At 37.7% G+C, this 25,176-nt stretch overlaps 7 protein-coding genes across 13 annotated transcripts; 3 read left to right on the top strand and 4 right to left on the bottom strand.

Annotated features, from left to right (window-relative positions):
* Positions 1–626: 626 nt before the first annotated feature.
* On the top strand, positions 627–8,142 carry LOC129786355 (uncharacterized). The gene is made up of 6 exons (XM_055821300.1): positions 627–1,359; positions 2,598–2,834; positions 2,967–3,622; positions 4,189–5,007; positions 5,578–6,247; positions 6,308–8,142. Exons 1-6 carry the CDS (start codon positions 1,089–1,091, stop codon positions 6,538–6,540), a joined length of 2,886 nt encoding a protein of 961 aa, XP_055677275.1. The 5' UTR covers positions 627–1,088; the 3' UTR covers positions 6,541–8,142.
* Positions 8,143–8,677: 535 nt separating this feature from the next.
* Positions 8,678–10,126, bottom strand: LOC129786371 (developmentally-regulated GTP-binding protein 2). Its single transcript, XM_055821348.1, has 3 exons — positions 9,931–10,126; positions 8,983–9,848; positions 8,678–8,914 (listed from the first exon to the last, which is right to left on the bottom strand). The coding sequence occupies exons 1-3, from the start codon at positions 9,992–9,994 to the stop codon at positions 8,753–8,755; spliced, it is 1,092 nt and encodes a 363-aa protein (XP_055677323.1). The 5' UTR covers positions 9,995–10,126; the 3' UTR covers positions 8,678–8,752.
* A 44-nt stretch (positions 10,127–10,170) lies between these two features.
* LOC129786364 (uncharacterized) lies at positions 10,171–13,722 on the bottom strand. The gene is made up of 5 exons (XM_055821334.1): positions 13,517–13,722; positions 12,041–13,439; positions 10,679–10,738; positions 10,558–10,614; positions 10,171–10,498 (listed from the first exon to the last, which is right to left on the bottom strand). Exons 1-5 carry the CDS (start codon positions 13,583–13,585, stop codon positions 10,389–10,391), a joined length of 1,695 nt encoding a protein of 564 aa, XP_055677309.1. The 5' UTR covers positions 13,586–13,722; the 3' UTR covers positions 10,171–10,388.
* A 226-nt stretch (positions 13,723–13,948) lies between these two features.
* Positions 13,949–17,376, top strand: LOC129786361 (centromere/kinetochore protein zw10). The gene is made up of 3 exons (XM_055821327.1): positions 13,949–15,624; positions 15,683–15,948; positions 17,073–17,376. The coding sequence occupies exons 1-3, from the start codon at positions 14,010–14,012 to the stop codon at positions 17,286–17,288; spliced, it is 2,097 nt and encodes a 698-aa protein (XP_055677302.1). The 5' UTR covers positions 13,949–14,009; the 3' UTR covers positions 17,289–17,376.
* LOC129786367 (histone-lysine N-methyltransferase SMYD3) lies at positions 17,070–22,170 on the bottom strand. 7 transcript variants are annotated; one of them, XM_055821342.1, is made up of 8 exons: positions 22,018–22,169; positions 21,700–21,936; positions 21,375–21,616; positions 21,150–21,277; positions 19,011–19,485; positions 17,680–17,845; positions 17,397–17,587; positions 17,070–17,317 (listed from the first exon to the last, which is right to left on the bottom strand). In XM_055821342.1, coding segments are annotated over exons 2-8 (1,320 nt in total). In that variant the 5' UTR covers positions 21,816–21,936; positions 22,018–22,169; the 3' UTR covers positions 17,070–17,315. The 7 variants fall into 7 exon arrangements, with proteins under 7 accessions (XP_055677317.1, XP_055677318.1, XP_055677319.1 ...); XM_055821343.1 differs by having other exon boundaries at positions 17,680–17,842; positions 22,018–22,164; XM_055821344.1 differs by having other exon boundaries at positions 17,680–17,842; positions 21,700–22,164.
* An 86-nt stretch (positions 22,171–22,256) lies between these two features.
* Positions 22,257–23,066, bottom strand: LOC129786382 (39S ribosomal protein L30, mitochondrial). The gene is made up of 3 exons (XM_055821362.1): positions 22,868–23,066; positions 22,666–22,792; positions 22,257–22,600 (listed from the first exon to the last, which is right to left on the bottom strand). The coding sequence occupies exons 1-3, from the start codon at positions 22,990–22,992 to the stop codon at positions 22,310–22,312; spliced, it is 543 nt and encodes a 180-aa protein (XP_055677337.1). The 5' UTR covers positions 22,993–23,066; the 3' UTR covers positions 22,257–22,309.
* Positions 23,067–23,068: 2 nt separating this feature from the next.
* LOC129786372 (torsin-like protein) lies at positions 23,069–24,431 on the top strand. The gene is made up of 2 exons (XM_055821349.1): positions 23,069–23,416; positions 23,478–24,431. The coding sequence occupies exons 1-2, from the start codon at positions 23,215–23,217 to the stop codon at positions 24,314–24,316; spliced, it is 1,041 nt and encodes a 346-aa protein (XP_055677324.1). The 5' UTR covers positions 23,069–23,214; the 3' UTR covers positions 24,317–24,431.
* The last annotated feature ends 745 nt before the right edge of the window (positions 24,432–25,176 follow it).

Raw genomic sequence — 25,176 nt, 5'->3', positions numbered from 1 at the left:
ATGTTAAATGTCTTTCATTTAAATTATCATTTTATTTTAATAAAAAAATCTTATGTCTTAGCAGATCATTTTCCCCTTAAAAACAATCTTTCCCTCCGCACAAATCAATAAATTAATCATCCAGCACCCTCTCGATAAAATCTCGGACAGACAACTCAAGAATTTAATGCTCATCTATTTCCCTTTTAGTTTTCATAAACACTTTTCCAGGAATTCCCACAAGATACTATTATTACGTACATTCATATTTGCTGAACAAGGGATCCCTATGGAAATTAATTAAGTTTCAAGTCAAGAGATTTCCCCCCATCATGTCCCGAATATTACTTCCCCCCACTTATGCTCTCGACAGTGTGTGCTATGGCGCGTATTTGGAATAAATGTTGTTTATGGCACCATCAGCGCTAAAATTTCCAAACACACGGTGACTCGGTGATGGGGCCCACTCACAGGGAAAACATATGAAAATGAGGGGTTGGAAAAGGTGTGAGAGTGAGACAACCATGAGATATTGGGCCAGAGAAGTCAACAATATGCTTTGGGAAGGAATGTATGTATGTGTGTGTGGTGGAAAAGCTCTGGTGATAAGGAAAATCAATAGAGCAATTGGACGCATGTGCAGGAATTGTATAAAATCACAGAAGGAAGGCTAACACACGGAATTTCTTTTCCTCTTCAGAGTGGACATATGTTTCCATCAACTATTTTCACATTAATAACAAGTGAGGAGTGAAAACAACAAGTTGTTGTGTGTATTTTTGATACGACTCCATCGAGCACTGTGACTCATTTTCCCTCATTTTGCAATTTTCCCACCCCGTTGCCCTTTGTGGCCACACACATATCCTCCGTGTCAGCTGCTGCGTGGCAAACCCACAGTGTGTTCGAATACTTCACAGCTTTCGGGGGCTGCGGTCAAAGTGAAGCAAAAAAGAGGAAAATTTTCCATCTAAAAGAATCCAATTCTGCGAAAGTGAAAAGCTCGCAGTGAGGCAAAAAGAAAAGTGTGTGTGTGGGCAAAGAAAACCCCTTAACAATTGCCAAGGGGACTGTAAAAGCGATTTGGTGGTACGGTGAACAGGGTGGACATGAAGGGCTACGTTCCGCCCGACAAATTGGTGGTTCGGGACAGTTTAGATGATGAAATTAGTGATGACGTGGAAGACGATGTCTTCATACGTGATGGGAGATCTCATTCAATGTGCGAAGAGCGTGGCCTCAAGAGACCCCTTATGGCCCCTAGACGCAAGAATGGGGCACGCTATAAGAAATCACTTGCATTCATGAAGAAACGCCATCGCTTCTGGTCGTGCTGTGAACCTTTTTGCTATGGATTAGCCGCCATCACCATTATTATAGGTATATGGTATTAAAAAGCTCTGCACAAAACCATGCTCATTTCCATTTCTAACATCAGTGAAAAGCTCTCTCTGACTCAGATTAGGAACAAACATATGAAATCCACAAGAATTATCCCAAAGAGAAAAAAAGAAGTGGAATGAGGGGACTTTTGAGCGCAGCAGCAGTAGATGGGAGGAAATCCCACAAAACCCTTGAGAAAATCTCTCGTAAATTCCCCGGATAATATTTCAATACACCAAACCACCTATATTATGTACACATTCAATACATATGCATGAGGAATACCGGAGACAAAATCCTTAAATATCATCATAAAAGGGCAAACAAAGAAATTCACTTTGAATTGTGAATTGAATTTTAGAAATTCTGTCAACATATTCGCATTAGTCTGACTGACGAAATATTGAGCTTTCTTTATACATAATAGCATATTCTGTGTGTGTTTTTTATGACCTTTTGCAAATAAGATAAGAATAAATTAAAGAGAAAAGTTATGTACATAGGTTGATGGATAAAAATGATATCTATTTCCATTATTTGCTTTGATTTAATTAATTTTAATAGATGATGAGCAATCACTTTCCTTTCTTTCTCTCTTAATTCATTGTTCCAATGAAGAAGAAAACGCATGTTAAGCTCCGTAAGCTTTAACGTATAAATATAGCTAAAAGAAAATCAGCCTAACCCGGCGCCTCCACTGCAATTTTTATTTTATCCATGTTTCTTTTATCTTTTCCATTATGAAATAGTTTTAAATAATTTTGTATAATTTTTTACTTCTCAAATTTAATTAGTCTTTAATGTCCTTAATAAAAAAAATTAAGCAAAAGAAAAATAATTTATGAGATGCAGCTTTACGAATGCATTGACTGACTTTTCAAGCTTTTGAGCTTTTTAAAAAATATATCACGATCCAAATTCGACTTTTACGAGCAAAAACTGCTGTATATTCTAATAAAATAGTCCTTTTTGGATGGGATTATCAAACGCTGAGACATTAAGTATGCAAAATCTTAAATCCCCCCTTCGAAATCCATCGAAGTTTCAAGCAAAGTTGTGCCAAAACTTCCACAATAATCCTTCAAAGAGGATTTTAGAGAGAATTGAATAAAACATTTTTTTTTCTTAAAAGAAATCCCTCAATAGGGAATGACTGAGAGACTGTATTGATGATGAAAGAATATCTATTTCAAACAACTTCATTAACTAATTGAATGTTTTTGTGGTTTGGGTAGCTTTAATATTTCTAGGAGCTCTCCTGCTGACCCTCTTCCCAATGCCACTACAAAAAATCAAAGGATGGCTACACAAGAATCCCAGTCCCGTGGGACAACCCCCACCTGCGACTATTGCCAATGATACCCTGGAACATGTGCCCTGTTCTCAGCTTTCTGTGAATCTCGTCTGGAAGCACGTAGTGTCACGTGTTACGAGTGAAAGCCCCGTGCGTAGTGCCGACATTAATGCCGATGGTGAGATTTTTTATACTTTTCGGGTAGATTTCTTCAACTCAATATAGCTAAAGTTCTTTAGAAAAAATTGTGAAGAATTAATTAAAAAGAAAAATCAAGAATAAAAATAAGAAAATGCTTTTTTTTTTACAGGCGTTCCTGACATAATCATTGGCTACTCTATTGAGGAAGACCCCTATGATGGCATTGCTGACACAACAGCCCGTTGTTTTAATCCACACACGGGCAAAACAGGCCTCTGTGAAGGTGGTGTAATGGCACTCAATGGCACAAATGGGGAAATTCTCTGGCAACACTGGACTGCCTTCAATGTCTTCTCCCTGAGCTGCCCGGTTGATCTCAATGGGGATCACCGGGAGGACTGTGTCGTAGCCGGCAAGGGTGGCCTTATGATTGCTATAAATGGGGACACGGGTAAACTAATCTGGCGTCTCGAGGATAAAACCCTAACATCCGGCACAAGTGCAGATTCCACGGAATGGACCATTGACATCTACACCGTAAACGTGGTACGAGATCTCGATGGAGATGATATATCAGACGTCGTTGCGGTGCACGTGCAAGAGAATAAGGCCTTCCGCTTTGGGCATATTTGCGTGATTTCTGGGGCAAGTGGACGAATGCTGCGGAACATCCCAACACCATTCCGCGAGGAAGTCTTTGTGCCCCTGCAAATCATCACAGATGCCGATGGAACGGAATGGTTGCTCGTAATTACGGGATCACAGAATACACCTGGTGGCATCTACGTCATTCGCCTCATTAGTCTCATGCAGTACAAAAGTGAGGTGAGAAGGAAAATCATCTTGCTTGGATGAGTTGCAATTGTTACAAAAGTTAAATTGGGGGAGTATTTTGGCGTAGTTGAGTATGAGCGACAGACGTTTTGTCATTTAATATGCACAGATGATGCACAGAAATGGGCTTTAAAGGAAAATTGGTTTCTATTATGGTTCCATTGCACCTTTAGACTATAATACATAATTAATTTCAATTTACTTTATCTGCAATTTATAATTCTATCCTATTCCCTGCTTAACTGCGGGGAGATTTTCGCACAAGAACTTGGAAAATTAATCCGAATTTATTCACATAAACATAACGAATTTTCTTTGTAGTGTATGTGGGTGAGATTAGAAGTTAAAATTTTGATTTAATTACTCACACATTTCAACCTCAGCTTAATTTATCACATCTTGGTTGCACATGAGCTTGAGCTTTAACCACAGAAAGTTTTCAGTAAAGCAGACAATTAATGTTGGAGAGGAACTGTAGCCCTTCAAAACTTTTTTAACGGCATTTATGCTGCCACAAAACCCTTATGTTTAGACGTTATGTTTTTTTTCCTTTGCAGAAGGACTTTACAACACTGTACCGAAATGTGGCATCAGGATTCATGGTACCGGCCATTCTAACAGACATTACGGGAGATGGGGTGGAGGATATTGTTGTAACATCCGTCAATTCCACCGTTCATGCTTTCGATGGGCACACATTCCGACAACTCTGGAACTACGCCTTCCCCACGTCGGAAACCATCTACTCCATCATCCCTGGACACTTTGATCACGACAACATTACGGATTTTATGGTTAAAGTGAACACAGGGCCGGGATTTCCGGTCTATTACTACTCCCAGACAATGATTATTAGTGGGCAAAATGGGACAACACTCCTGGACAATGCCATTATGGATTCCGGTGGGCCAAACACACCCCTAGGGGGCCTATCAATTTCCCAAATGTACGGCGGTGACTTCTTCCTACACTGGCAAACCCTATGTCGTGGTGAACTAAATGCCCGAGATGCGTATCAATTTAATGCCGACAGTGGCATTGAGGAGCAATCCCGCGCTGATACGTGCCGGTTGAGGTACAATGCACCAACAATTGTCAAATTGTACGCAATCGCGAGGAATGTTGAACCACCTGGCGCAACAATTCTCTCCTCAGACGATCTCAATCTTCAGCTAGTACCCCTAAATCGGACGTACGCAATGAAAACGCATAAAATTGTTCCACCATTTAAGCATCCAAAGATGTACATGCAGAAATTCCTAAGCAGAGAGAAAACCAGCACAGACTGGACAACACCCCCGAATACCATTGAGCAGAAACGTGTGGATGAGGCTGAGAAGAAACTCGGGGAATTTAGGGAATGGACAAGAATACAGGTAAGAAGTTCTTTCATCTTGATTTAGTTTTATTTGCAATATTAAGAGAGGTCTCTTGGGCAAATTGTTGGAATTGACATTATTGGAGTGTAAGAAAATCACTTTTGCCATCTTTTCCCACTTTTTCACAGAACTGCCCTAAAATATAAAAGTAGATTTTTCTCAGGATCTACTTGATGGATTTTAATGGGGTAAAAAGCAAATGAAAGAGGAAGCATCAACGAACAATGTACCGGAACAGATTTTGGAATTTCAACTGTGAAGCTGAGAAAAGTAAAAAATATATTCTTCTGCACTTTTTATAGCTTCATAATGGAAATTCAAAAATTCGCTCAGGTACATTCTTCGTTGATAATTCCTCTTCCATTTGCTTTTTACCCCATCAAAATCCATCCAGTAGATCCTGAGGAAAACCTACCTTTGTGTTTTGAGAGTTTTGAGGCACTATCGTGGAAAATCACAAGATGGTGGAAAGTGATTTTCTTACTCTTCAAAGTCTTTTTTAAATTGAAAACCAAGTTTAAGAAAACCCCAAAGAAAAATAAAAACATTTATTTTTTTTTCTTACAGGGAAATCGTCATCAAGCTCCTCAGGAGGAATTCAGTAACCGTGAACCCTACATCTATCTCCCGTACAATCAAGAGCCCAGACAGTATCCTGCACAACCTCCTACACCACCAAAAGAGCCCGTAATCGTTCCAGCGGACACAAAGAGCTCCGATGACTACGATATCTTCTACAATGACGAACTCCTCAAACGCTATCCCCTCCGTAGTCAACTACCAACAAACAGGGATGTCCGTAGTAAGGATGAAGATATTATGGATCTTGAGAGTATCTTGAGTTCCGAAGAAGTAAACGACACACTCGGTGATGAAGCACAAACAGTTAAGAAGGTTCTCACGGATGCTGCACTAAAGCCCATCCTGAAGGGTCATCCTGAAACCCTTTGGGACCTCGAGATGGAGAAAGAAGCTTCGGAGGCGATAAAAGAAGGTGGAACTTACGACTATCCCTATCGGCAGGTGAAAACACGTCGGGAAACAGCAAAAGACATTGAACAGAATTTTATTCCTCATGTTGCCTCAACGGGAGTCCTTCTACCCTCACTTGACAAGAGTAAACCAACTTCCATTGATTTTGCTTTTGTCCTCAATGTGCGTGAATCCGAAACGTATCCCCCACTCTTCTTGCCCCGAGATTTGGATTGTATTGAGGGGAAAATTAAAGTATTTGAAGGTGAGTACATAGTTGTCCAATACAGGCACTCCTAAAATCTCTAAATATTTTATTGTGCAGACATGGACAACAAGGAGATCCTTCTGCAATGCCTCCAAGAAAGAATCCCAACACTTGAAAATCTCGAACCTCCAAAGCCAAAATATGAAATGCAAATGGTCATCGCAAGGATATCCATCTCCTGTGGATGCAGACAACTCAATAAGGGTGAAGTTTGTTCTCAATTCAACACAATAGACAATCAACGATGGACGGAATATATGGGAAATCTCGGGAATGGACTTTACGTGTAGGTAAATCCGATAGAGCTCTTTGTAGGGAAGAAAAAAAATGTTGAGATATATATCAAGAAGATTCATTGGAAGGTGCTTTATCAAAATATAACGAGACACGTACACTACCTGCGATAAGTTTCTATTTAAATTGAAAAAAAAATTCAAATGTCCCTTAAACCGGAAATATTTAACCGATTTTGATGATTAAATCAGTTTTGGAAAGATGGGCGAATGATTCCTTTCAAAAACTAAACTATTCATTAAAATCGATTCACCTTACCCGGAAAAAAATAAAAAATTAAAATTTGTTTTATAAAAGACCTAAATTTTTGTTAATCCGGAAACTGTTTAAGGGTAGTGTAATATTTTTTTTCATACTTTCTTATATATTCAAAATTATTCTAAAGGGCATTTATCTGACCTAAATTTTGTTTCCAAAAATTTCTTTATGAACTCTGTTCAAATTAATTTTTGAGATGCAAATAATAGAGTAAAAATAATTTTTTGGGGAACCAGGGCTAATAAGTCAATTTGCATAAATCCTTATCTGCAGGATTCCCCAAAGGCAAGAAAATTTCCTCGATAAGTCATTTTCATAGGAAATTTCCTGGCCTACAACTTTGTCTCAGACCACTTTTCTCTATCTCCACGGAAAGTATGAGTTTTCGAGCTTTTCCTTACACGTTTACTTTAAATTATATTTTTGAAGCATTAATGATCATATTTTTGTCACAGAAAATTCACAACCTAGTTGAAGATCATTTTCATAATAAATATTCACTGTTCAAATTAATTTTGCACTGAAGCTCCACCTCGCATGATCCCGTAGCCAATGAGAACGCCTTCCCTGAATTTATCAGCCAATCAGGGCTCTTTTTTACTACTCAAATTCTTCTTATTATTTATTTACGTTTCAATTCAAATTATTTTATTAAAATTCATTGACTTAAAATAATTTTCTCATAAAAAATTTGTTACAACAATTTGTGCCAGATGAATGCCTCTTTGATATAATAATTTAAAATTTATTAAATTTTGGCAAGAATTCCGGCTAAAATGTGATTTTATCAGCACGAGCAGACTGTTCCGATTAAAGCCGTTACATTTTGCAAAATTGATTTTCTCAACTGTCCACAAGAATTTGATTTCTACGGAATTTTGTTTACCTCCCTCCCAATCCCAAACTGCTGAACCCATCAAAACAAATCTGAGCTGTAGTTTACAATGCTCATGTCAGAATAAATCAAGAAGAAAATACGGGAAGACATCCAAAATGACGTTAAAACGAAAATCATGTACAAAAGAAGAAGCAAAGAAACCTTTTGCTTAAATTATTCATCAACAGCATTCAATGTAGGAGATATCAGAGACAAGGAATGGCAAGGTAGTGTCCTCCTGTGAATTACTGGGAAGGACTGTATTCTCTCTCTCTCTCTTCTGTCACATATGATGAGAGAGAACATTGCCTGCCATCCTCATGTGAATGTTTTATACATAAATAAAGAAGAGCAGAGAAAAGGTGACATACAGTGAGAGAATTAGAATGGAAAAAAATCATGGAATAGGAGTAATGTAAATAAAAATAAATTATATATAAAGAGATTTGCTTCCAAGACCTTACGCCGTCTCTCCTCATTATTTGTTTGCTTGTTGTGTACGTACTTACCTGAAGCACCTGGATGGATGGATACAGCAAAGGGGAGCCGCGCTATTTCAGTGTCATTTGAGTAACATCAAAAATTCGTGTCGTTGGAATAACTAAGGGTCATAAGGGATTAAGCAGGCATATACGGATATTTTTCATGCGTGACTTTTAAGTAACATTCGAATTTGACTTAACCCATCTGAGTGTCTATGGAGTTCCGAAGGTAAGCCGTTCCAGAAGTTCTATTTTGGATGATGGTTCATCAAACGTGAATGAGATAATTTTGATATCCACACTGGACAAAGAAATAAGGATTTTCTGTGTAAGTTTGTACTTTTCTTTCCCTGTAGTTCCAACTGTCAAGAATGTAATTTCGTCCATTAGCAAGGCTCCAAAACCTGTGCTTTTTAACTATACCTTTTTACCTGTGAGGTAGCTTCTCACAGGTAAACTTTTCCAAGAGCAACTGTGCAGTTTTCTACTACAATAAACGAAGAAAGTCAGTCTCAATTTGTGTTTAAATGTTCATTATTATCCTCGTCTTGATCCGGAGTCGCGGAAAGGAGGGGCACACATGCGCCCGTCTTACTTCTTAACAATCTGAATAACATCCTCATCATTCATTATGTGACTGATTCCAACTCTCTGTGGGGAGTACTTTGTGGATGTACCCCAAACTAGGGCATACTTGAATTGGCTCGCCAGGGTACGATGGATGGCGTGGCAAACATGCTCCACGGTGACACCCTGATGAAAAAAGAAATCATTTAATTTCCTCTTTGAAAAAAAAAGTTAAAAGTTAAAAAAGAGCTCACCCTTCGCAAAATGAGACCATCATCAAAGTCTGGTGGCTGTCCGGGCTTCTTCGTGTACACCCGGATAAGCTGTAGGGACTCCCAGAGAGTCTCCAGGAGGAAATCCAAGTTGAGCTTCATGTTGCAACTGACAACAACGCTGTATGGCTCCCTTGCCAACCTGTTCACCTCCTCCATGCTGATCTGATCGATTTTATTGTAGACATAGAGGCACGGTAAGTACACCCGATTGGCCGTAACGACGTCAATGAATTCATCCTCAGTGGCATCCTCGCGGAATAGCACTTCGGCATTGAAGATCTTGAAGGAGTGCAAAATAGTCTGAACCATCTTCTCATTGCACCGCGACAGGGCGCACGTGCTATTAAAACTGAGGCCACCGCCCTTCTTCTGCTTGAAATAGATATTGGGGCGCCTCTTGTTTAGCCGAATCCCCACGGATTCCAGTTCCCGCTCAAGCAAATCCCGGTGCACAGTTGGCTTCGTGGCGTCCAACATCATGAGCACCAGATCAGCTGTACGAGCAACAGCAATAACCTGCCTACCACGACCCTTTCCCTGAGCAGCTCCCTCGATGATTCCCGGCAAATCCAGCAGCTGAATATTAGCTCCACGGTACTCAATAACACCCGGGATACACGTGAGTGTGGTGAATTCATAGCTAGCCGTCTCACTCTCTGTTTTCGTCAGCGTGGAGAGGAGCGTAGACTTACCCACGGATGGGAATCCAATAAGAGCCACACGGGCATCCCCGGACTTTAGTACATCGAAACCCTCTCCCTTTTCTCCCTTCTTCGACGGCTCCAACAATTGCGATCGATATTTGGCCAATTTTGCCTTCAGCAAACCCAAATGGTACTCAGTGGCTACGGGGGCGCCCCGGAAAAAAAAATGCAAAGAAACACCTTTAGCAACATAACCTCAAATATTTAAGACAAAAACATTTACCTTTATTTTTCTGAGTTCTCGCAATTTCCTTCTCAATCTCAGATATCTTCTCCAAGATCCCCATTTTGTCTCCCCTTTTTGCTCTCTCTTTATCACATTAAAAGTCAATTTTGCAGAGTTTTTTTGCAGTAAAAATATTTTACGAAGGCAAAAATTGCTGAGAAAAGGAAACCTCACAAATGGTTGAAGATGAAGAAACCTTACAAATTCGATGTAATAATTATTCAATAGGGCGCCAAATTCAAAAAGTAGTTGCTTTTATTCTTATAAACTTGACATAATCCATACTTCACAAAAAAAAACTCATTAAAGGCATAAAAAATACAAGAAACGAGTAGATACCTATTAGGTAGGTATATATTACAGATATTTACGTGTAGGTATCAGTCTTCAGGGACCTCGTCTTAGTCCATCACTTGCTTTTAGTGGAAAATCAGCCCCAGCAGAATTCACAGCTTTTAATCTTCCGCTGAATCAGACGTTGGTTCATCTTTAAGATCAATTGAATCTCCTCCATTTGCCTTTTTAGACTTCTCAGATGACTTTCTATTCAACTTTTCATCCAAATCTTGAAAGAAATATTAATTATTTAATTTATTTCTCTTTCAAAAATTATTTCACTCTTACCTTCATCAGACAATAGATCCTCAATATCCATCGGTTCCATCTCATCTTTTACATCTTCTACAATAATCCAATAAAAGACATTAAGAAATATTCAAATAATTGAAAAAAAATCATATCTTACCGTCGGAAATTTCAGAAGAACCATAATCTATCTCATCTTCCTCCTCTTCCGAAGATTCTTCTAAAAATTTAAGAAAAAAAATGTTTAGAGGGTTTAGAGAAATATCAAGATATTTTGACTGTTTTGACGAATGATCACGATATTTCAAAAGATCTGAATATTCTCATTTTCTGCTTGAATTTAGTAGGTATACTTCTTTAGCTTGAATTTAGTACTTTTTTGTTTAGAATTTGCTGTTTTTTTAAAGTACTTTTCAGGATTGAATTTAGAACTTTTTAGACTTAAACTTAGTACTTTTTAGTTCTAAATTTATTACTTATTCGCCTTAAATTTAGTACTTATTCGGTTAGAATTTACTGTTTTTTTAAAGTACTTTTCAAGACTTAAATTTAGTACTTTTTAGTTTTAAATTTAGTACTTATTCGCCTTAAATTTAGTACTTATTCGGTTAAAATTTACTGTGTTTTTAAAGTACTTTTCAAGACTTAAATTTAGTACTTTTTAGTTTTAAATTTAGTACTTATTCGCCTTAAATTTAGTACTTATTAACCTAAAATTTAGTACTTATTCGGTTAGAATTTACATATTTTAGCACTGTTTTAGGATTATATTTAGCACTTTTAGGATTAAATTTAGTACTTATTCGCCTTAAATTTAGTACTTATTAACCTTAAATTTAGTACTTTTTTATTAGAATTTACATTTTTAGTACTGTTTTAGGATTATACTTTTAAGATTAAATTTAGTAAGTACTTCTTCAGCTTGGATTTAGTAATTTTTCGGTGAGAATTTAATTTTTTAGCACTTTATTAGGACTGTATTTAGTACTTTTCAGGGTTAAATTTAGTACTTGTTCGTATTAAATTTAGTACTTTTTAGACTTCTTAGTGCTTATTCGCCTTAAATTTAGTACATTTTCGGTTAGAATTTTCTTTTTTTTTTTTTAGTATTTTTTAGAATAAAATTTTAGTACTTTTAGGATTAAATTTAGTACTTCTTCAACTCGAATTTAGTAATTTTTCGTTTAGAATTTAATTTTTTATTACTTTTTAGGATTTTTGGTACATACTTATTCGGTTTAAAATTAGTACTTTTTCCTATTGAATTCAATACTTTTTCGATTAGAATTTAATACTATATTTTTGGCTAGAATTTTATGTTTTCAATTGGATTTTAGTACTTTTAATTATTGAATTTTAAAAAGTACTAAATTTTAGCCGAAAAAGTACTAAATTCCAGTAGAAAACATATTAAATTCTAGCTGAAAAAGCATGCTGAATACAATAGGAAAAGGTACTAAATTTAAGCCAATAAAGTGCTTGAGAAACATTTAAAAAAAAAACGGGAAAAGGTCAATCTTACCTTCAGAACTTGTATAAATATTCTTCATTGCTTTCTTAGTAGCCTCTGATCCCTTCTTTGATGGCTGTTCTCCCGACGCCTCCACCACTGGCTGCTGACCCGTTAGAGCTTCTGTCCAAATTTCATTTTCTCTCTTAATCGTTTCTGCAATGATCTCCTTCCACTTCTTCTGCGTCACAGACCTCACAGCAGGTGGTATGAGTCGCCTTATGTCCCACAACCTGAATGAGCTGTTGCGCTCCCTCACGAAGGACTTAACATGCTCCATTGCCAGCCCCATGGCATTGAGGTCGTCATGCATGGGGGGGAGTCTTAAAATGATATGATCATCATTTTTGGCCACTTCATCAATCGAATAGTCATCATGCCGTGCTACATACTCCGCAATAATCCTCTGGAGTTCGACTCTCTTCATATTTTTCCTGAATGAAATATCCTTCCTTTTGAGCCACCTAATGAGCTCAGCAGACGTTATATTTTTATGGTAGGGAACTTCCAGGGGATTTTTCAGCTTGCAAAAAGTATCCTTCACAACAATTATACTCCCTGGTTCCAGGGCATCCACGGCTTTGTAGAACCACCGACGTGGGCAATCATCAGTCATCTTTTTGGGATCAAACATTGCGAGTCCTTCATCAACAAACCCATATTCTGAACCAATGTGGAAGACTCTGACGTGTTTCTCTTTTGGAGGCTTCTTAGCCGCCCTAGCCCTGTTGGGTTTTGGACTATTCTCAACATCTTCCGGATCAAATTCACCGTCAGATGGATCCGATTGATAGGATGAAGCTTCCAGATTCACAAGTCGCGTTGCTTTTCCTTCCTTTGTCCCATCTGCAGTGCTAATGGATGTTTCTCCGACGTAGTAGATGATCTTCCCTTCCGCCCGATACTTCCGGATCGTCTCGATGTAGTGCAAACGCCATTTGGCATAGTACCCTCTCTCCTTTGGAAACATATTCTCCTTCGTTCGCTGTATGACAGGAATGGAGAATTCCTTGAGAAGTTTAGTTATTGGTACCCGTGTAAGACGCCTCATTCTAGGATCCATTTCCGCGACTTTCCTGACATCATCGGCCGATGGGAAAACACCGGAAGCATAGAAATCGTGAACTATATGACGGTACTGCTCCCTATCGTAGGGATCAATTCTCTCCATCAATTTAGTCTTTCGCTTTCGTATTGGTGGGCACATTTTGGGCTTTGGCTCTTCCGGTTTGTCCATATTTCTGATAATTCTATAAACTGTTGCCTTGTCAATCCCATGCATACGACTCAATTCTGTAACAGCTTCGCTATTGCAATGTCTTCTTCGCAGTTTCATGGCTCTCTTGCTTTTCTGGCTGAGAAGATAGAAAAATCCATCCACAATCAGTTGCTTCTGTTCCGGACGGATTGTCTGAATAAAAAGAAAAAGAAATTAGAGATTACCCACGGAAATCACGGAAGAAACCTAACCTAAAAAAATGAACTTACCTTCTTTCGATTTCCTCCTCTCTTTTTCTTCTTGATTGTTGCATTTTCTCCATCAGTTTTCTCCTCCATCTCGCACTAATTCTATTAATATCACTTTTCTTGTTATTTTGTTGAGTTTTCTCAAGAAAATGCAATTTTTTGCTGCCGGTAAAATTCAAGAAAATGTGAAAACAATTCCCACTAACCACGCTGACTTTTGACATTGTGGAACTTCGTAGGAAATTCCGCAGGAAAAATGTATAGAAATTATTCAAATCTAGCGCCTAATTGGCCCCAAAATTGGACACGGAGAGGCTCTGAGCACTCCGAAGTGCCCCAGAAGCCCCAAAAATGTGTTTTATACCAAAAAATTTGGAAAAAAATACAAGTGAAGGGCATTTTTCGCATTTTTAGAAAATCAAATTTTTTTGTCCGTTAAAATTACAAATTGATGACAGACTCAAATTATGACATAACCTAAAAAAAACAAAGTTTGTGGAGCGACAACAAAAAAATGAGCCTTATCCGGGAAATTGTGGACATTGTGAAGGAGAACAAGACCGTGGATGTACGGAAGAATGTGCAGCGACTCACGAGTGAGATTAGGAAGTTCCAGGACAAAGTCCGGGGCTTTGTGACCAATAAATACGAAGACTTCCTCACGGATCTGGATTGCTATGAAAATTACCAGGGAGACTGTGAGACTCTCTTTGCGGAGACAAATGAATTGCTGAAGAGTGTCGAGGAGGAGGTGCAGATGAAGATGGCCAGTGAGGAATTGCAAAAGTGCCATGAGGAATTCCAGGAAATTGCCCAAGGATTGCGGGTTACGCATAAAATTCTCAAAATTGACGAACTCTTTGGTGCCATTGAGATGGCCAAGTGTGCGGATGAGCATCTAACGGTGATGAATCTAATCTGTGAGCTACGGAGCCTCATTCAGGATCCCACGGATGGTATTTTCAAGCAATTTGGGTGCTATGAGAACATCAAGATTCGCTATCATCTCGAGAATGAGTCAATGCTGCACAATCTTAAGCTGAAATTTGAGTCTCTGGTGCAGATGAAGGAGAAAACCTTCCAGAATATGAAGTGTGTCACGGTGAAGATTACGAAGGAGGAGGAAGAGCTCCGGGAGATTATTACGGCTCTCATTAGTGCTAAATACAATTCCCGGAAGATGTGTGAATTCCTCATGGAGAATGTCTTTAGGCCGGTGATTATGAAGCCTGTCTCGGTAGAAGTTGACATGGAGAAGGATCCGCAATTTGTGTGCCTTCAGTTGTCATTTAGCACAAAGGAGTGTGACGATGAGGATCTCAGGCCAAACTACAAGACAATCTTTCAGCACATCCGCAGTGCCTTCACCTGCCTTTCCCACATGAACATCGCAATCTCCGACACTGAGTGCATCTTCAAGATTCTCCGGGAATACATGAAGGAAACCTTCACGAAGCTCATCATCAGTGAGTGCCTAGATAATTCCATTCCGGAGAATATGATTGAGATGAATGAGAGTACTTTGGTGGCTGATATCACGGAATTCAACACTTTCCTCGTTGAGGTGCTCTTCTTCACCGAGGAGGATCGTGAATTCCTCGACTATGCAGAGAAGATTGAGCTCCTCTTCCGGAATCGCTTCTTCCGGAACATTCTGGACAATGCTGTGGATATTATGCGCAAAGATCTCCACGATATGGTGCCCGTAGCGGAGAAATTGAGCGGAGCTACGGGTGGTGAAGCTGCCACATCAGCAATCTTCCCCAATTGCATGGTATCCAAGAGCACGGTGGAGTTGATTTATCTCATGGAACGCGTACTCAAGGAGATTGAGGGGAGTGAGGCGAAAGTAGCTCAGGGGCTTCTCTCCACAATCTCCATAATCCTCGATAGATACCTCACGGAGATGCCAACGTACCACGCTAAGCTCCTGCTCAATATTCCCCAGCAAACGGCTCTCTTTCACAACAACTGCATGTACCTCGCCTATTGGATAACGAAAAATCACAGCAAGGGCATCGAAACGGTCCTCGTGATGGTGAAATCCCTCCAGCATCTTGGCTCTGAGCAATTTCTCAGTCAAATTAAAAATCAACGATCTCAACTAATGGAAATTCTACGAGGATTTGGTAAGAATCCTCCAAAAGTTCGTTTAAAAAAAATATTTTAAATGATTTTCTCCCGCAGATTTGAGTGATTGTGTGTCAGATTTGGGCTTGGAGCCCCCAAAAGTTGTCCGGCAGTGCCTTAGACAGTTGGATTTGCTGAAGAATGTGTGGCAAACAATCCTCCCGGATGTTGTGTACAACAAAACAATGGGAAATCTCTTGAATGAATTTTGCAACGAACTCATCCGGAGGATTCTCCTCGTGGAAGATCTCCCATCAGCCGTGTCCAATGGCTTAGTTGATGTCTGCACGACAATCCTCGAGAGAGCTCCGGGAATTTTTCAGGTTTGACTACTAAAAGATAGTTGGTATACCACAATCGTGGCAATCGTCGAAAAAATCAACCAACTCAGATCGGGCTTAAACTTGGTATGAGCACAGTGGTGGAAAATGGTAAGAGATAGAGACTTCGGGTTTGAAGTTTTCTATAGAAATGTGGGTGTAAAATTTTATTTTTTCGCATTTTCAAAATCCAAGATGGCCGCCATCCGCCATTTTGAACTACCATCAACCACTTCCCTTGTAGCTAGAGGTCTGAAATTTTAATATATTGTAGAGCTCAGTGAGACATTTTCATCAATAATTCATACTTGAAAATCGGTCAAGCGGTTTAGCAAATATGGCGGCCTAAAGCAAAAAGTGTTTTTTCAATATAACTCGAGAACGGCTCGACCGATTTTGATCAACCCAAGCTTAAATGAAAGGTTTCAAGAAGCCCTTCAACTGTCTGGAACATTCAAAGTTCCAAAAATGTCCGCAAGAAGCGCTAAAAGCAAAAACAAAAATTGCCTAACTTTAAGGGGCAATATCTCCCAACATCTGTTATCGTTTTCCTTTAAATTTTGATATGTTGTAGCCTGACTCAATATCTTTCACCAGTCCGAAAATGAAGAAAATCTGTCGTCGTTTAGAAGATATAGCCATTTAAAAAATTCTTGAATTTGAAAAGTTCTAATAGCCATATCTCTTGAACGGCTTGTCCGATTTTGCTCAATTTGGTATCAAATTAAAGGTTTTGCAAAACTCTACAACTTTCTAGAACATCAGAAACCTCTAGAACTATTCCTTCAGGATAAAAAATGCCAAAAACTGTTTTGGTGAAACAAAAAACCGCCATTTTGTGTTCTGGAGATGACCTTGAAAATTATTGAAATTTATGTCAATTGTTAGCCTGTTTTAATACCTTTCCAAAACTAGTCAAGAAATTTCTGTAGGTCTTATAGAACCAGAGATATGATCATTTTTATCCATCAAATTACTGAATTTACAAAAAAAAATCAACTTTGTCTAATAATTCTGCTCACAAATTAAATTACAACGCATAAACAAATTTCTACACGTTGTAGGACACCAACTCTTATAACTGGTCGCGTTATGATTGACTTTTCTTTGAATTTATTATCTGGCAGGATCCATTGGAAATTAATGTTGCCGTGAAAAGTTGGACAAAGTTGCAGCAACTTAAAATGATTTTGGGTGCTTCCCTGGCGGAAATAACGGATCAATGGGCATCCGGAAAGGGTCCCCTCACACTAAGCTTTAAAGCCGAAGAAGTAAAACATTTAATCCGGGCACTCTTTCAGAATACAAATCGTCGTGCGATTGCTCTCAATTCCATCGTTTGAAAGGATTTTCATTTAATTTCATCACAGTTCTTTTTTGTAAAGAAAAAAAGAAGAAGAAAATAAACGAAATGGTTTTTTTTGCATAAAATCCGCATTTTATTTACTCACAAGTTTGCTCCAGAAGGGGTATTAATTGTTTCGCGTACAAGCTGTGTGTCTCTCCGTGTGTTACACGGAGAATCTTTGATGCTTCCAACAGGTATTCACGTGCCACAGCAATGTGCTCCAGGTACAATTCAATTTTTCCCAATTTCATGTACAAAAGTCCGAGTAAAGGATTAAAATCTCCATTGTACTTTCTACGGGGAGAAAGAGAAAAGAAAAAAGAGAAATCTTTCGTTGCAACAAAATTGCAAGAATTTGTTAAGAAGAAATTATTTTTAGATTGTACCTGAAGCCGGGCAGCAACAGCTGGCCAAATGAACGCGCGTCCTGCCATTTACCCATCTCAATGGCACTCTCAAATGCCAAATCAAGTGTCTTGGTATGCCACAAATTTAGGCGATGCAAAACATTCTTTTGCTTTGCAAAGCAAATTTTGCATACGTCCAAATCTGCTATAGATAGATGTTAAGGACAAAATTACCAAGAAGCTAGAAAAAGAGAAGAAATCTCAAGGGTTACCACCACTAGGGGTTTCACCCGTAGACTTTGGGTTTCGGGGTATGATTCCCGGGCTGCGGGTTTAGGATGAATTTCTCCGGGTTACACGTTTTTTAATTAGTTTCGTTTGCTTTAATTTTCGGCAGTAATTCAAAAACTAAAAAATCGGAAATTGAAATACTTAGACTCTATAATTTAGGAAGTATAGATCGTCTTAAGTCAGATCTGAGCTTTTCTAAACCAGAATAAACTTTTTTAAGCTAGACTACAGTTTTCTTCAAACTAGGTTTTAGTTTTTAAAGTGAGTCCTAAGATTTTTAAGTAAGGCCTTTGTTGTAGACTAGACTTAAGTTTTTTTAAGGTCAGGCTTTTAAGGTTTCAAGGTTAGATCAGACTGAACTGAGTTTGAATACTGAGTTTAAAAGTCTAACCTAAAGGAACTAAGGTTTGACCTAAGAAAAATAGGCCTAGCCTAATAAACGGCTTAACCTCGTTTCTTAAGTTAGGCTAAAGTTTTTAAGTCAAATCCTAAAATTGTTTAAGATGAAGCTTTTAAGGTTTTAATAGTTAGGCTAGATCTAATAGTCAGGTTTTAATAGTCAGGCTAGGTCTAGGATGCACTTAGCAATAAATACCTCAGCATGATTTCGATTAAAAAACTTGAGATTAAAACTGAAGACTGGTTTAAGTAAACTTAGGCCTGGCTCAAAAAAAGACTTAAATGTTTTTTAAATAAAAACAAAGTTCTAAATAAAAAACATTCTATATAAAAAAAATGTCGAGAGATCAACGTAATTTTTAGTATTAAGGACATTTAAAAATTTAATGAAGGGGAGGGGAGGGGGATAGGTAAAGTCTCCGGGTTAGAATATAATGTAAGGTGGTAACCCTAAAGGCTCCAACAGATGGACGAGAAATTCCTCGTGCGGTGCGGCGCGGCGAGGTTTTCGGCCAATCAGAAGCGAGAGATGGCACACACATTCTCACCGCACCGTACGAGAACGTTTTTCGGCCAATCCGAAGCGACGAAGGGCCACGAAATCCTCGCCGCACCGCACCGCACGAGAAATTTCTCGTCCATCTGTTGGAGCCTTAAATCTCAGTCAGATAAAAGGATACAAGCAACATCCTTCATGCTGGCCAATTGAAGCTTCGTGAAATTCGTAACTTCACAAAATTCCTCGAGGAATTTTTCCGTAACTCTCGTGCCGCATTTCCCACACGCCACCGGGAGGCATTTATCCTGTAGCACGACGTACTCATCGCAATCTTTGCTGGGGCATGCTGCAGCTTCCATTTGGAGTTGCTCTTGTGGCCCAATGCAACGTGAACAGGTACAGAGGAAGTAGTAGTTTGCTTTGAGTTCAGCACGACGATCGGCGGGGGTTTGCATGAGATCCACGTAGGATATGAAGATTTGGGACCAATCGAGCGCTGGGAGGTCCGTGAGAGCGCGTACGAAGAGTGTTGTACCCTCGAATGTAGCCACGGCATTTGGGGTACATCTGTGATCCACAACAGACACCCCCAGATATATCCCCGTGCCGATGGAATTCATCTCGCCATCGAGAATGTTGAAGCCATTGACAACGAGCTAAATGGGGCAGAATTTTTTCTTTGAGAAAAAATCATTTTTGACCTAAAATTTTGAGTTTTTTTTATTAAAAAATCTACCGAAAGTTCTGAAAAGAATTTTTTTTATAGTTCGAAAGTTTGTGAGAAATTTCTCATACTTGGGGCCTTTTAAGGAATTTTCAGAATAAAATTTACGTTATTTCCTCCCATCAAAACCGCAAAAAGAGCCTAAAGTTCTAATTTAAAAAAAAAAGAGAACTAAAATGTAAAATAGATCCTATAAAGCTTGAAGAAATGGTAAAAAAATCCGAAAAACTCAATCACATAATTTTATTTCCAAAAGAAAATTAGTGCAATGAGTAAAGCATAACTTTAGCGAGAAGAACGTTGTAGGATCGAATCCAGCATTATTTGGTTTTTTTTTTCAATCAATAAACAAGAGTTTTTCAATCTATTAGAACATTTTCTTTGTTGTAAAAGTTTTAATTCTTTTAAACTGTCCGTTAGAATATCCTTTTCTTTATAAATTTAGAATAAAATTCGTATTAGTTTAAGAACTCAAAGTATCTTAACATGAATCACCTACATTATTTGTCTTCTTGAAGTCCTGGAACTTAGAATTATTTATAAAACATGAATATTAATTTTAGGTTGTCTTTTAATTCATTTTAAATAGCGTAAAGTTAAAACTGAATTTTTAAAATTAGAGGAATTTTTAAAAGATTTTCGGATTTCAAATGAATATTTTGAATTTAAACTATAATCCAATTAAATAAATTAATTTGTGGAATTAATTTGTTTAAACAATTTATAAAATTCTTCATTAATATTCCTTCAATTTAATAAAAATAAAGATTCTTGTTCTTTTATCTAAAAATTTAAATCTTTGATCAGGAAAATATTCCATTTTTTTTCAGGACATCTTTAAGAAAATATTTTAACGATTAGAAAATTTTTTATTTTGATTGAAAAAATACTCTATTTTTATGAAGTCATTTTTTATTCAAATTGATTTCTTTTTAAGTCATTTGCCCATCGTCCTTATCAAATGGAAAGTCAGAAATCAGATTTAAATTTTCTCCTAACTAAAAAACTGATTTTCTGATCAAAAGAATAATTTTCTAATGAAAAAAATAATGTTCTTATCAACAGAATATTTTTTTTTTAACAAAAAGATAATTTTCTGATCAAAAGAATAATTTTCAAATCAAAAGAATAATGTTCTAATCAACAGAATAATATTCTGATCAAAAGAATAATGTTCTTATCAACAGAATAATTTTTTGATCAAAAGAATAATTTTCTAATCTAAAGAATGATTCTCTGATCAAAAAGAATGATTTTCTGATCAAAAGAATAATGTTCTGATCAACAGAATAATTTTTTGATTAAGAAATGATTTTCTGATCAAAAGAATAATTTTCTGATCAAAAGAATAATTTTCTAATCTAAAGAATGATTCTCTGATCAAAAAGAATGATTTTCTGATCAAAAGAATAATTTTCTGATCAAAAGAATAATTTTCTAATCAAAAGAATGATTCTCTGATCAAAAAGAATAATTTTCTGATCAAAAGAATAATTTTCTGATCAAAAGAATATTTTTTTATTAAAAGAATCATTTTCTGATTAAAAGAACAAAAAAGGAGTAAATAAATGAAATTTAGAATTATTATTAACTCACCCTTCCGTAGATTCCTTGGAGTTCCGTAAAGTTTGGCACTAATTTCTCACCAAGAAGGTCACGCAGAACCATTGAGAGACTCTCAAGGTGCTCCAAACGCTTTGGATCATTTCGTATTTCATGATAATCTGTTGTGTGCACAGAAAATGTATTTTCTCAGTCAGAGTTATTTTTAAATTAAAAAGGAGAAAAGAATTCAAAAAAAAATTCTCTCAAGATTCTTACGAGACATGAGATCTCTGAATTTTCTGTAGCACAATTTTGTGTAATAGCCCTTTTCGAGGTCACCGCCTTGCTGGAGTTTCAGGATAATCCTCGCGAGGATTCTTGCGGCATCTGGAACAATTCTCGGAGTGATCTTCTTCAGGTAGGGACATTCAATTTTATGCAAATTCCACGCTTCTGTCTGGCACGTTCTATTGCAGTAGTACACGTACTCACATCCTGAACACTTTAGGACTTTACCACTAAAAGGAATTAATTTAAAGAAATTTATATTTGATGAGGATCCAGGAAGGTGGGAGAACTGCTGATTGATGTCCCTCCTCACCTGCTGAAACAATGATCACAACGTTCTTTGCGATATTTTGCCTTTAGTACGTGCACAAAGGGTTTTTCCGTTAAAATACACGTTCCCTGCTTTATCGTCTCCACTTTCTTCTTCATCCTTTTAATTCCTAAATTAATTATTAATCCTCTAATTTCTCTAATTAGCGTGAAAAGCGCGCGAGGAGTTCAAGTTGGTGGTATTTGACACAGTGACTCGCTTCTGGTCACCTCAACATCTCTGGGTGGCGCAGAGCAGAAAGAAAAAAAAATAACAAGATTTCAATAGAAAACAGATTTAATTTTAAAACAGCAAACGTACTTTTTGTGTAAAAATATCAACCAATTGAATAGAATTTCGCGAGAGGGAAGTTATCTCAAGAAATGTTCTAAAAATAAAATCACAAATTGTTTGTTTACATTTCGCACGCGCTTTCCACGAGGAATCAGCTGTGAGATTTCCAATTGGAAACCGCGAGAATTCCATTGGAAGGTCACTGGAAGCAATGGAAATGAGCTGGAAATAGGGAGAAATTTTGTTCCTGATTAAAAATTGCAAAAAAAATTCTAAATAAATTTATTATTTAATCTGTATGATGCTACAAGAATAGTTTCTACCACGGATTGAGCCACTTTAGCCGGGAATCCCTTTTGAGGGTTTCCGAATCAAGGCGCTTCTGATCTCCTTTGAATTCCTCCGTTGCCTGCAATCGCTTCTCATCAATCTTGATCTCTTTGGCTACAATACACTCTCCATTTTCCTTTAGAAATGTGTAGTTTATGTCCTCCTCCGTGGGTTCTCCGTATGGGAAGACAATTGGTGTGATCCTAACCAAATGCTTCACTTTCCACAGGAGGGTATTCATTTCTGGGGTATTCTTCACAATTGCCACCTCACCAGTTTGCTAAAGAACACAATTTTTAATTATTCCTTTCGAAAGAAAGCATTGAATCTTCAGGAAAATCTTACATTTTCACCTAATCCCATATCCCGGAGGATTCTCTTCTCCCAGAAAGGATTCCCCTTGAATGGTTTTATTCTTTTGACCATGAAGAGCTTTGAGGGTTCAATTGGAGGGTCTTGGTGGTCAGGATCACTGCAAAGGACGTGCAAAAGACGAAAGGAAAGCGCAATGAGAACTCTTCTTTCCAGGCATAACCTCAAAATTTACCGTGGATAGTAGAGAATTTTCCCGTAGCGAACACCATCCTTGTAAACCCATTTCTTATTGTGCTTCCCAAAGTTCCTGACAATTATTTTGCAAGCATTTGGTGTATTCAGAAGGATTTTATCCATATTTTTCTTGAATTATTCCACACACAATAAGAAAACCTTGTGTTTACATAAAATTTCCCGGAAAACTTCCAATATTTGACTGGAAGGACTGGAAAGTAATGAGGTGAGAACCGGTGGGCCCTGGAAATTGATACCTTATTTGCGCGCCTTCAGGGCATTTTTTTATCATCTCCCCAAGTAGGGCTGTTAGAGAATTCTTTAAATTAATTTATTTTAGAAGAAATGAGTTCCTTTTGGGTGATTTTATTGTGTTTTTTTGGGATTGTCGTGGAGTTGTGTTTGTGTTTGGAACCTCTAACCACAATAGGGCTCGCAGGAGCTACCCTGACAGCCCTTGGCTACAATTACGACACAATCAAAGTCAACACCTACTGCCGGTGGTATGAATGCTGTATCCCGGATCATGTTCCAGCGGATATCAATCGTAGGTTCCATCTGTGTGTGTGGGAGTATTTTTTCGTAGCTAATGGATGATCCTCTTGTAGATTTTAAGGCGGAACTGGAAAAGTCCCTCTTTGGGCAGCATATAGCCCTGAAGGTTGTGACGGATGCTCTCTTCTATCACTACAGCAACCTCCAGAAGTCCTCGAAGCCGTTGGTGATGAGTTTCCAGGGAACTCCGGGCATTGGGAAGACTTTTATTACGAATGTCATGAAGAGTTCCATCTACAAGGAGGGTGTTGATAGTAAATTTGTCTACAAATTCCACGGTAGGGCGAGTTTCCCGCGCGAAGATATGGTCAGCAAGTACAAGCAGGAAGTTATAGATACGGTAACAAGTGCCCTGGCTGCGTGTCCACTCAGCTTGTTTATCTTTGACGAAGTGGACAAGATGCCAATGAAGATACTCGAGGGTATCACCATGATGCTCGATCATCAGCATGCAAAAGGGAAATTTGACTCAACAAAGGCTGTGTTTGTCTTCATCTCCAATGCTGGTGGCTTGGAGATTTCTCAGCAATTGGCCTCACTGATGCGGAAGGGGCTCACGCGGGAGGACACGGAGCTGCATCACTTTGAGAAGCTCACCGAAGTGAGTCTCTACAACTCCAATGGGGCCCTCGGGAAGAGTGGAACCATTGAGAATGCTGTCATTGATCACTTCATCCCATTCCTGCCGCTGGAGCAGCGTCACATCCAGAAATGCATTGAGAATGAATTCAAACGTGTCGGCATCAGTGAGCCAACAAAGGAACAAATCAACGAAGTCCTCAAGGATGTGACGTATGAGAAGGAACAAACATTCTTCGCCGTCTACGGATGCAAGAAGTTGGAGAAGAAGGTTGGCCTGGTGGCCTGGCAGGCACGTCGTGGGGATTTGTAGATGAAGAGAAATTCAAAGATTGCAAAGTTTTACCTCCTTTTTGCGTCCTCGTGAGACTAACATCATTTTTTTGTAATTTATAATATTTTTATTAAAGTCCTGTACTTTAGTAGAATTTCTTTTTCTTTTTTCAATATTAAATTATAATGTTGATTAATTACAAGCAGCTCAAATTCTCAATCTTTCTCTCTTATTTCTTTTTATTTACACACGCATTCACAAAAACTTGATCAAATTAGAAGAATATTTTTTTGTTGCATTTTGTCGCTTCAAAGTGATGAAAAGTTTTGAATTTATTTAGCAATTAATTCAAGAACGGAATAACGGAGGAATTTAAGGGATTCGCAGGAGTTTTATTGAAATTCTTGGAGAACATTCACCTTGAATTTTTCTTGATAAAATTAGTAGAATTAAAAGGATTTTGAAAGAACAAATTCCTTTGGAAACGATAAGAAATTTTTTTAAGTTGATTTTTCCTCATAAAAGTAATTAAATAAAACAGAAAATTAAATCTATTCAATTTAATTTAGCACAAAAGAACATTTACCTGCAATTTAATTGAATAAATGAACAGAAAGCTCCGTTTGAACTTCAATAAATTGGTAATAGTTTCTGTGCAAAGTTGTTCATAGTAGAAGCTTTTAAAAAAAATCTTCCATTTATTAATTGAATCTTAAAACCTCCAGAGTTCAGGCTTAAAGGGCTTAAAGCTTTAAATTTTAAAGAAAAAAATCTTTTCATTCATCAAGACTTTGATCATTGGATCAAGATTCTCAATAAGACACTGCAAAAAAGATTTAATTTCATTCGCATCCTACCACAAAAAAAATAAATTTAAAAGCCTGTATAGCGGAAAGGAG

Source organism: Lutzomyia longipalpis, chromosome 1 (assembly GCF_024334085.1).
Source record: "Lutzomyia longipalpis isolate SR_M1_2022 chromosome 1, ASM2433408v1".
Classification (NCBI taxonomy): Eukaryota; Metazoa; Arthropoda; class Insecta; order Diptera; family Psychodidae; genus Lutzomyia; species Lutzomyia longipalpis.
Note: the sequence above shows the minus strand (reverse complement) of the source record. Positions and strands in the feature narration are given on the sequence as shown.

Excerpts from the sequence above, each read along its gene's own strand:
- LOC129786364 (XM_055821334.1), bottom strand. The coding sequence starts at position 13,585 with ATGGAGGAGAAAACTGATGGAGAAAATGCAACAATCAAGAAGAAAAAG. Across the intron at positions 13,440-13,516 it reads GAGGAGGAAATCGAAAGAAG|ACAATCCGTCCGGAACAGAA; the intron begins GTAAGTTCATTT and ends CTTTTTATTCAG. Across the intron at positions 10,739-12,040 it reads TATTTATACAAGTTCTGAAG|AAGAATCTTCGGAAGAGGAG; the intron begins GTAAGATTGACC and ends TTAAATTTTTAG.
- LOC129786355 (XM_055821300.1), top strand. The coding sequence starts at position 1,089 with ATGAAGGGCTACGTTCCGCCCGACAAATTGGTGGTTCGGGACAGTTTA. Across the intron at positions 2,835-2,966 it reads TGCCGACATTAATGCCGATG|GCGTTCCTGACATAATCATT; the intron begins GTGAGATTTTTT and ends TTTTTTTTACAG. Across the intron at positions 5,008-5,577 it reads GGGAATGGACAAGAATACAG|GGAAATCGTCATCAAGCTCC; the intron begins GTAAGAAGTTCT and ends TTTTTCTTACAG.
- LOC129786371 (XM_055821348.1), bottom strand. The coding sequence starts at position 9,994 with ATGGGGATCTTGGAGAAGATATCTGAGATTGAGAAGGAAATTGCGAGA. Across the intron at positions 9,849-9,930 it reads GAGAACTCAGAAAAATAAAG|CCACTGAGTACCATTTGGGT; the intron begins GTAAATGTTTTT and ends GCGCCCCCGTAG. Across the intron at positions 8,915-8,982 it reads ATGGTCTCATTTTGCGAAGG|GGTGTCACCGTGGAGCATGT; the intron begins GTGAGCTCTTTT and ends TTTTTTCATCAG.
- LOC129786372 (XM_055821349.1), top strand. The coding sequence starts at position 23,215 with ATGAGTTCCTTTTGGGTGATTTTATTGTGTTTTTTTGGGATTGTCGTG. Across the intron at positions 23,417-23,477 it reads TGTTCCAGCGGATATCAATC|ATTTTAAGGCGGAACTGGAA; the intron begins GTAGGTTCCATC and ends ATCCTCTTGTAG.
- LOC129786361 (XM_055821327.1), top strand. The coding sequence starts at position 14,010 with ATGAGCCTTATCCGGGAAATTGTGGACATTGTGAAGGAGAACAAGACC. Across the intron at positions 15,625-15,682 it reads GGAAATTCTACGAGGATTTG|ATTTGAGTGATTGTGTGTCA; the intron begins GTAAGAATCCTC and ends TTTCTCCCGCAG. Across the intron at positions 15,949-17,072 it reads GAGCTCCGGGAATTTTTCAG|GATCCATTGGAAATTAATGT; the intron begins GTTTGACTACTA and ends ATTATCTGGCAG.
- LOC129786382 (XM_055821362.1), bottom strand. The coding sequence starts at position 22,992 with ATGGATAAAATCCTTCTGAATACACCAAATGCTTGCAAAATAATTGTC. Across the intron at positions 22,793-22,867 it reads AAAATTCTCTACTATCCACG|TGATCCTGACCACCAAGACC; the intron begins GTAAATTTTGAG and ends CGTCCTTTGCAG. Across the intron at positions 22,601-22,665 it reads ATATGGGATTAGGTGAAAAT|CAAACTGGTGAGGTGGCAAT; the intron begins GTAAGATTTTCC and ends TGTGTTCTTTAG.
- LOC129786367 (XM_055821338.1), bottom strand. The coding sequence starts at position 21,815 with ATGAAGAAGAAAGTGGAGACGATAAAGCAGGGAACGTGTATTTTAACG. Across the intron at positions 21,617-21,699 it reads TGTGATCATTGTTTCAGCAG|TGGTAAAGTCCTAAAGTGTT; the intron begins GTGAGGAGGGAC and ends AATTCCTTTTAG. Across the intron at positions 19,486-21,149 it reads TCCAAGGAATCTACGGAAGG|CTCGTTGTCAATGGCTTCAA; the intron begins GTGAGTTAATAA and ends TGCCCCATTTAG.